Source organism: Oncorhynchus keta, chromosome 34 (assembly GCF_023373465.1).
Source record: "Oncorhynchus keta strain PuntledgeMale-10-30-2019 chromosome 34, Oket_V2, whole genome shotgun sequence".
Taxonomy (NCBI): Eukaryota; Metazoa; Chordata; class Actinopteri; order Salmoniformes; family Salmonidae; genus Oncorhynchus; species Oncorhynchus keta.
The window spans coordinates 50,439,363-50,449,466 of NC_068454.1; the positions used below are offsets into that span (position 1 = coordinate 50,439,363).

General features: G+C 46.7%; 2 protein-coding genes across 4 annotated transcripts in view; one reads left to right on the forward strand and one right to left on the reverse strand.

Moving 5' to 3' along the window:
* LOC127915127 (uncharacterized) overlaps window positions 1–10,104 on the reverse strand; it is a 1,101,500-nt gene that overhangs the window by 911,587 nt on the left and 179,809 nt on the right. The window lies entirely within an intron of this gene.
* On the forward strand, window positions 319–2,806 carry pigv (phosphatidylinositol glycan anchor biosynthesis, class V). 2 transcript variants are annotated; one of them, XM_052493985.1, is made up of 3 exons: window positions 319–667; window positions 815–1,981; window positions 2,148–2,806. In XM_052493985.1, the coding sequence occupies exons 1-3, from the start codon at window positions 605–607 to the stop codon at window positions 2,436–2,438; spliced, it is 1,521 nt and encodes a 506-aa protein (XP_052349945.1). In that variant the 5' UTR covers window positions 319–604; the 3' UTR covers window positions 2,439–2,806. The 2 variants fall into 2 exon arrangements, with proteins under 2 accessions (XP_052349945.1, XP_035606330.1); XM_035750437.2 differs by having other exon boundaries at window positions 2,198–2,398.

Here is a 10,104-nt window from a genome sequence, read left to right on the forward strand (position 1 = left end):
TGAATCAGGTTATTATTTTAGAACTGGGCTGGGATAAAATCCTGCACACTGGTGTGCAAATCCCCTTTGTCTCAGCTTCCTTGGTTATGACTGACTAGTTTCTAGGATTTGAATCAAGACAAACTAGTCGATTGTAAGCATCTATCATTTATATAGTATCGTAATTAGTATATTTGTGAAAGGTTATAAGTTGTTGTAGTATTTCATTATGCAATAACTGATTATTCAAAGAAAATAGTATTCCCCTCTTAACAGCTGGAGACGATCTTTTTCACTAACTTTTATTTTGAAATAAAGAAAATTCCACCGGAAGTAAAATTTAGCGGACCAACCAGTTCCAACAATAGAATATGAAGGTTTCTGACCTTAATGTCTATGGTTCTGACCTGGCTCCTCTAATCAAAAGGTAAAGATATGTGTAACGTTGAATTTTTTTAAAGCAAAAAATAGACCGTGTGTAAATGAATGTCAACGTTTCGTCCCATTTGCCACCGTCTATTTCGAGTGTTTGTAGAGGCTGAAATCGTGTTGCCTTCGTACCACCCACACCAAGCTAGCTTGCGCTAGATATTGTTATGGGAAAGGCTGTTCATTGTAATGACAGATGGACGTGAAGACGGTTCTGCAATTCGCCGCCACCACAAGAGGCTTGTCACTACTAATACAGGTCAGTAATAATATTGTATTTATTTACAATAGTTGCTGGTTAACTCCAACATGACGTCCACAGACTGAAGGACTTGGATGTTAATCAATTAGAAAAGTGTCATTGGTGTGTGCTTGTCATCTCATGTTTGCTATGTCTCCCTTTCAGGCTCTCCTAAATGCTGCAATCCCAGATCACGAAGCTGATGCATTCACTCCTCCACGTGCAGAGGAGCCTCTGCTTCTGGACCCTGCAGTGCAATGGTTTCTAGGGGGCCTTTCCCACTGGGATGCAGAGCATTTCCTCTTCATTGCTGAGAGGGGTTACCTGTATGAGCACAACTACGCCTTCTTCCCCCTGTTCCCTGTCATATTGCGGGGGCTTGCAGAGACTATACTACTGCCCCTCAGTGGCTGTCTTACACTGCGTGGACGCCTGCTACTGGCTGTTGCCTTGGGTAACAGCGCCCTCTTCCTGCTGAGTGTGGTAGCACTGTATGGACTCGGCCGTGTGGTGCTGCAGGATCGCCGTCTTGCTCTAGTCTCAAGTTTACTCTACTGTCTCACCCCTGCCAATGTCTTCATGACTGCTGGTTACTCAGAGAGCCTGTTTGCTGCACTGACCTTCGGTGGCCTCTTTCTCCTTGAGAGAGGATACACCCTCAGAGCCTGTCTGGCTCTGAGTATAGCTACTGCTGCGAGAGCCAATGGACTTGTTAATGTAGGATTCTTGCTGTATCTGCCCCTGCAACAGGCCCTGTCCAAGATCTGGGGACTGCGTAAGGACAATAACAGGCACAAAAAATGCCTCCACTACACCTGGATCGTCGCTCGTCTCCTGTTCACGGCTGCATTGGGCACAACAGTTATTGCGCTCCCCTTCTTGGTATTCCAGTACTATGGGTACAGGGTGTTCTGTACACCCTCCCTCTCCTTGGAGCAGGTTTCCCCTGCCCTCATCCAGCTTGCTGAGGATAAAGGCTACAGGGTCCCTGACGAAAACGCACCCCCCCCCCTCTGGTGCCTGCGACCCCTCCCCCTACTCTACTCTCATATCCAGGATGTGTATTGGGATGTGGGCTTCCTGCGCTACTTCCAGCTTAAGCAGATACCCAACTTCCTGCTGGCACTGCCCATGGCAACTCTGGGCATGGCGGCGGCCTACATGTACTATAGGGCTAACCCAGCCAGGTGTCTGAGACTGGGGCTGTGGGACGGAGGGGCAAATAAACGGCCAGACAAACCCACACCTGGATTTTACAGCCCCAGGGTGTTTTTGTATGTGGTGCATGCTACAATGCTCCTGGGATTTGGAACATTCTGCATGCATGTGCAGGTAAGGAACGAATCAGTGGAAAATGTTTATGTAAGGGGATTTTAACAGGTCTAGTGGGGGAACAACAGTCACAATGTTAAACAAATTGCAGTGTTTGAAGATTTTTATGAAATACAGGCAGCTCGTCTAGTCCATTAATGTTATTCTCTTTTACTGATTTCTCCAGGTTTTGACCCGGTTTCTGTCTTCCTCCTCCCCTGTACCTTTCTGGATCAGTGCCCACCTGCTCTTACTCTACGAGCCTCTCCTTCAGCGAAGGTCACCACCCACATACAATAAGGGGCAGCAGCGGGGGACACCTAGAACTGTCTTCTTGTACTTACCCCAAAACCCCATTGTTCATCTACTGTCCCGCTGGAAGACATGCTCTATTCCCACACGATGGATTCTAGGGTACTTCATCTCCTATTGGCTTATGGGCCTGGCACTGCACTGTAACTTCTTACCATGGACTTGACCTGACACTTTCTACTGAAGATCTGATGTGTGCACAAAATACTATTTGAGGGCAATAATAATAGCTCTGAAGCGTGTCATTTTCTGCCTGCTTCATAAATAGACAGTTCCGTTTTGAGATCGCAACTGGCTACTCCCCTCTGTTAGTGTTCGGCAATAAAGTTCAAGCGTTTTATTTGCACTCATCTAATTTTCAGAAAATTGCATATTTTAATATTTCTTTAACAAGAAAAACATTGGATTGATTCGTAATCCAGCATTGATGCACTGATTGTTCCATTATATCAAATTGTCTCTGAAAATGTACAGGGTGCAGTTTGTGCATGTGTTATTGTATTTTTTGTTTACTAAAGAGATACTGTAATAAAGCATTGCTGTGTTTTTTTTTATTAACAATTAAAATAGTATGCGTCACAAATTATTACCGTTTGTTGATAGATTCTGCTTGCAGCATTTCAACCATTGATTTCAGCACCACCGACAGCAAGCCTTTCTAGTTGAAACACCTAGAAAGTTAAGATCTTAAATAAATGAAGCTAGCTAGCGAGCTTGCTGTATTTTATACAGACCATGCATGCTACTGTAGCTGACCTGATAAAACTTGCATCATTACTCTAGAACATTACTAGCAAATGACAGTGAAACTTGAAAGGTGAGCAGTGCACATAATTATGGAGAGTCTAAAAACAGACGGTCTAAACTCAAAGGCGAGTGTGAATGTATTGTTTTGAATTATGACCCAACCGAAGCCGTGCAGGCGGGTTGTCCACTTTGACGCCTAGCTCAATTAGAACGTGTTTGCGTATTTTCGTTGGCGCTGTAGTCACAAAACAAATGTCATCACTTTTTTCAAGCTCATTTGAATTGGAAGTGGTAGCTGGGCACATTCAAAAGAGACCTGGTGTTTGGGGAAGATGACTGAAACCTGCTCCGACTGAGGGGGATGAAGAACATGGTGCGCTGCCTGTGGACTGTGCCGTCTCTGATCCGGTCCAGAGCATGGGCCAAGCCAGTGTAAATGTACAGGTGTTTATTCAAATTATAATTTGTTTATCTACGACATGTATCAATCATTTGTGTTGTAGTGAATATCAGTTTGCGTGGAGCTTGTATTGGCTTTAATTAGGCAATGAGTGACAGGGGTGGGGGAAAAGAAATCAAGTAAACCCTGAATAGCCAGAATGCAAGATTGAATACAATGTTAGAGATGTGTAATTGATTAACTGAACTGTTGATCATTTGATGATTTGTTTTATTTAAACAAATCTATTCTACTGTAGATTTCTTCACAAGAACATCACTACTTATTTTTCATAAAACCACTAAACTGGGCACCCATGCAGGGGATCCATTCAGGTGCGAGAGACACTTCTGCAAGTAATGGTAAAAATACAAGTGGTCAACCTCCTCTCGTAGTTTTTGAAACCTGTAGATCTTTATATATCCTTTCAACTAGGATGTCCTCCTGTGCACAGCTGACAAAGGCACACCAGCTACAACCTGTGAGAAGGATTTGACCTTGCACCTGCCAGTAGTAAGCATGAGATCTCTTCAACTTCAGCTCTCCATTCTGTATCTTCAGGTAAGGGCAGTCAACATAACTTGGTACATTTGGGCACTTGACCTCTAAGAGTCCAAAGTTTGGTCTCACACTGGGATCAAATATGATTCCATCTGGAGAGGATCCTAACCACAGAGCATCTGGGTGCACTACGAAGCCACACGGAAAGATGTTAACATTCTTCAGTGTGCAGTACTCCTGTACAGCCACTGGCTCCATGGCTAGCCCCCTTCAACTCCATGGTCTGCATACCAGATCCCTTGAACATCCGCTCAGCGAGGTGGTCAGCTGAGGTGTCTCCCTGGACATGGCAATCCTCTCGGAAATGAGAGGATGATATTCTTATTTTCCTGAGCTAATGCAATTCTGGGCTGCTGCTCTGCTCCCTTGTAGCAACCTCGACTTTGTGTGACATCTCGTAGGTTGTCTCTAATGCCTTGAGGTGTAACTGCTCCTGATGGCTTCAGTAAGCACACTGGGAAGCCTGAAGCCCGTAGCCATCTAATGGAAGTATTGGTGGAGAAGTGGCATTGGCAATCTTCACAATTTCACGGGTCTTTGGCTGTGGAAGCTGATAGGACAGAACACTGCCGGCTTGCACTGGCCCAAAGGCAGACTCAACCAGGGGCACGTCAGCTGACATTTCCATTGTTGTCACAAGAGGGGCAGTAAGTGGAGAAAAGTTGGCATACGTTTCTGAGACGCGGAGAAGGTCCATGTCAGGCATGTATCCATTGAGTGCTTTGTAGAGAGAACTTCTGCAAAACATTTTAAAACCTTAACATCATGTTCGAGAGATTACTATGACAAAGACTCATGTAACTTTTCCAGAAACAGCACAAGCCTGAAAGTTCAAATAAAATTAATTAAAATATACAGATTTATATATTATATATTTACCCCCAGTCATTGTCCCAAACAGTTGTCATTATCATCTGGATACAATCACAAGAAAATGTTTTCTAAAATGTTTCCATTCTAGGAACCTCCAACTTACCTTATTCCATCAGCATACGAGTTAGTAGGTTTACGGAACTCTATCCCATCAATCGGACCTGGTTTCACACCCTAATTAACAAAGATTTACTGTTACATTGGCTGAAAACTTTTCAGGTGCATTTTTTAATGGATATTGATAGACTCACAAGTGTTCTTGGTGTCGCCGATGTGAAATGGCTAGCTAGTTAGCGGTGGTGCGCGCTAGTGGCGTTTCAATCTGGGACGTCACTTGCTCTGAAACCTTGAAGTAGTGGTTCCCATTACTCTGCAAGATCCGCGGCTCTTGTGGAGCGATGGGTAACGATGCTTCGAGGGTGACTGTTGATGTGTGGTTCGTGCCCAGGTCGGGGCGAGGGGATGGACGGATGTAAAGTCTATACTGTTACATTGGCTTGTGCCAATGCTGTTCTGTGTTTGTGCAGCTGTGAACTGGTGTTGCAGCAGGAATGTTTAGTTGAGAGTAGTGCGCTGTCTGATAAAGAGGGGCCACCAGATGATTGCATAGAGCACTTCCTGCAACACAGGAGCAGTGGCTTTGGACCACTATCACTGGTACGGAGTGCGTTAACACCATCTGAAGATAAGTGAAGTGACTGAAGTGAGAAACAAGTATGATGCGGCCCATAAATAACAATAAACATAGTAGCGTCTAGTCTTATTAACTAGGGGCTCATTTAACTATACAGGAATAGATTGTGTCTCAGTAACACAATTACCAAATACTGCATCAACAGATCTTAACAGGTTATTTGGTAAAGTGGGCAATTCTAAATTGGGATTGGGACCCATCATTAATATCTATCTACTGATAAGATTAAACATTGACACTGTTTCCAACACATTTTGACCATGATGATAGTGTCTCACAAAATATGTTTAACAACGTCCCTAGAAGCTATCTATAACCTTTCCCTACTCTCATGCTGTGCGGCTTTTCACTCTTCCTCATGGACCTGTGACAGGCAGCCCTCACGGTGATCTCCCCTGTCAATGTATCTTTGTTAGATACTGTGTAGAAGACATGAATAACAATTATTTTTAGCTAGCAAATATAGCTACCAAGCATAACTTAAGCAAGCTAACGAAAATACACACATTCTCAGGTAGATTCTGTCAACGTTACATCATTTTACGAAGTAACTAGCTAGCTACAGTTAATAGTTAAATTAGCTAGCTAATGATTGTAGCTAGCTAACATTATATCTGTCACAAACTTGGTACTCACCTTCATAGTTGTCTATGCAGCTTCCTATTGTCACGCCCTGGTCTTAGTACGCCCTGTCTCTGTGTTTGTTGTCACAAGATAGGCTGTATAGGTTTTCGCGTTTCGTTTGTTGTTTTGTATATTTAGTTATTTCATGTATCATTCATTTCGCATTAAAGAACATGAGTAACCACCACGCCGCATTTTGGTCCGACTCTCTTTCAACAGACGAACGCCGTTACAGAATCACCCACCACACCCGGACCAAGCAGCGTGGTGACAGGCAGCGACAGCAGAAGCAGCGAAAGGAGGAATGGACTTGGGAAGACGTTTTGGATGGCAAGGGTTGTTACACTTGGGAAGAGATACTGGCTGGAAGAGATCGCCTCCCATGGGAACAGGTGGAGGCACTTAGGAGAGCAGAGGCAGCCGGAGAGAGGAGCCGACGATACGAGGGAACACGGTTGGCAAGGAAGCCCGAAAGTCAGCCCCAAAAATGTATTGGGGGGCTCAGGGAGAGTGTGGCAGAGTCAGGGTTCAGACCTGAGCCAACTCCCCCTGTTTATCGTGAGGAGCAGCGATCACAGGACTTCTGGACTTGGGAGGAGATATTGGACGGAAAAGGACCCTGGGCACAGCCTGGTGAATATCGACGCCCCAAAGAAGAACTGGAGGCGGTGAAAGCGGAGAGGCGCTGGTATGAAGAGGCAGCACGGCGACGCGGATGGAAGCCTGAGAGTCAGCCCCAAAAATGTATTGGGGGGGGGGCTCACAGGGAGTATGGCTACGCCAGGTAGAAGACCTGCGCAAACTTCCTGTGCTTACCGGGGGGCTAAAGAGACCGGGCAGGCACCGTGTTATGCTATGGAGTGCACGGTGTCTCCAGTGCGGGTGCATAGCCCGGTGCGGTACATACCAACTCTTCGTATTGGCCGGGCTAGAGTGGGCATCGAGCCAGGCAAGGTTGGGCAGGCTCGGTGCTCAAGAGCTCCAGTGCGCTGCACGGTCCGGTCTATCCAGTGCCACCTCCACACACCAGTCCTCCGGTGGCAGCTCCCCGCACCAGGCTTCCTGTGCGTGTCCTCGGTCCAGTACCACCAGTTCCAGCACCACGCAACAGGCCTTCAGTGCACCTGGCTTGTTCAGCGCAGCCAGAGCCTGCATGGAGCAGCCTGAGCTGCCAGCCTGCATGGAGCAGCCTGAGCTGCCAGCCTGCATGGAGCAGCCTGAGCTGCCAGCCTGCATGGAGCAGCCTGAGCTGTCAATCTGCAAGGAGCAGCCAGAGCTGCCAGTCTGCATAGAGCTGCTAGTCTGCATGGAGCAGCCAGAGCTGCCAGTCTGCATAGAGCTGCCAGTCTGCATAGAGCAGCCAGAGCTGCCAGTCTGCATGGAGCAGCCAGAGCAGCTAGATACGCCAGTCAGCCAGGATCCGCCAGTCAGCCAGGATCCGCCAGTCAGCCAGACTCTTCCAGATCTGCCAGTCAGCCAGACTCTTCCAGATCTGCCAGTCAACCAGACTCTTCCAGATCTGCCAGTCAACCAGACTCTTCCAGATCTGCCAGTCAACCAGACTCTTCCAGATCTGCCAGTCAACCAGACTCTGCCGGAGCCAACTACCTGCCTGAGCTTCCTCTCAGTGCTGAGCTTCCTCTCAGTGCTGAGCTTCCTCTCAGTGCCGAGCTTCCCCTCAGTCCCGAGCTTCCCCTCAGTCCCGAGCTTCCCCTCAGTCCCGAGCTGCCCCTCAGTCCAGCGGGGTCCTTGGTGAGGGTTATTAGGCCTAGGTCGGCGGCGAGGGTCGCCAATCAAAGGACGCGGTACAGGGGGACTAAGACTTGGTTGGAGTGGGGTCCACGTCCCGAGCCGGAGCCGCCACCGTGGACAGACGCCCACCCGGACCCTCCCCTATGGGTTTAGGTGTGCGGCCGGGAGTCCACACCTTGGGGGGGGTTCTGTCACGCCCGGGTCTTAGTATTTTGTGTTTATATATTCAGTTGGTCAGGCCAGGGTTTGACATGGGTTTATTTTGTTGTGTTTTGTATTGGGGTTTTAGTAGGCATTGGGATTGCGGCTGAGTAGGGGTGTCTAGCATCGGCTATGGCTGCCTGAGGCGGTTCTCAATCAGAGTCAGGTGATTCTCGTTGTCTCTGATTGGGAACCATATTTAGGTAGCCTGGGTTTCACTGTGTGTTTTGTGGGTGATTGTTCCTGTCTCTGTGTTTGTTGTCACAAGATAGGCTGTATAGGTTTTCGCGTTTCGTTTGTTGTTTTGTATATTTAGTTATTTAATGTATCGTTCATTTCGCATTAAAGAACATGAGTAACCACCACGCCGCATTTTGGTCCGACTCTCTTTCAACAGAAGAATGTCGTTACACCTATATACATCTTGAACCCCTTTTCATTCTTGCTAGCTGGAGTTTCTGAGGCTGATTTAACAATTCGATGTACATCATTAATATTAATTTGAGGCAAGTCCTGAAGACACCTAGTAAAAAAACTGAGACATAGTGGTAGTAACGTTATATCGTCGATAACAACTAGACTGACCGGAAATTGTCACACCGATAGGAAGTGTGTTTAGAACGTTCGATCATGGAATGTGCGGGCTATTAATATTAAATTATCTGGCAACCGCTCTGGTGGACATTTCTGAAGTCATCCTGACAATAGCACACTCCCCCAAAACCTGAGACATCTGTGGCGGTGTCAAAACTGCACATTTTAGTGGCCATTTATTGTCCCCAGCATAAGGTGCACCTGTGTAATGATCATGCTATTTTTTCCCAGATTGGCAGATACCACCTTCACTGTAGCTTCGGAAGGTTTCATCCCATGTAGGAGCTGCACCTATTTTGCACAGTTCCGGGATAATATTGACCGGCCAAATTTCCAATGTGGAAACTCAGTTTATTGAGGAATGTCTGAGCTGGACATCCTGCTGACCAACCATTTTGCCCACCTGCTTCCAGAGATTTCCTGCTCCTTTGTCATCTTCCCTGTCTCCTGAGGGTCCAGCTCAGGGAGTTTCTACCACATCAGGCCTCGAGGGTGTCTGAGGCTCCAGCATCCCACCCTGCTCGGAGAGTTTCTATTGATGATGTGGGTCCTCCGTCCCCCATCTCCCGTCGGTCCTCAAGGAGGCACAGAAAAGGCCAGACATCCACGGCCATTCCGCAATAAGACATTTAGAATCAAGACAGGTAAAATAGCAATAGTGGGATGGCGCTAAATACATTTCAGATTGGGACTAGGACTATGAGATGGAGTCTGTAGAATTGGGCTTCAAGGCCCATTTAAAAAAAGTTCAGATGGACAGGGAGAGTATTTCAAAGGCGAAGGTAAAGGGAGCAGAAGGATCTGTTCTCCATAGTTCGGAGACGTGTGTCATGGTATTACTCAGAGTGCTGTTATACAGATTGACCATGTCATTGAGGGCCAGCTCACTGCAGTCAGACTCAAAGGTGGGCTAGATGTGTTGATCGAGGGCTAGTTCACTACAGTCAGACTCAAAGAGGGATGGGTTGAGTTTCCTTAGGTTGAGGAATTTAATAGCCCTCTTTGAGAGCTGGAGAGGAGTTGGAGGGGTCAGAGACTTGTGCTAAGAGACGCATAGCTCAATGACATCCAAGTCAGAGGCAGGGACATCACCAGTGATCATGTGTATGTCCACAGTTGTGGGTGGGAATATTTACATGTTAAAGAAGTCAGCAGCACTTGGGTGAGTCAACATGGATGTTAAAGTCTCCCAAAATTACAATGTGGGAGAGTGTGGGGCATACAGACGTTACTAGTTCAGAAAACTCAAAGATTAGAGGTATTTGTCTTTGGGGTGGCAAACAAGAATAACAGTGAGAGAGAGGATTTGGTTATTTACATTTAAAAGCAAGGTACTCAAAAGACTGA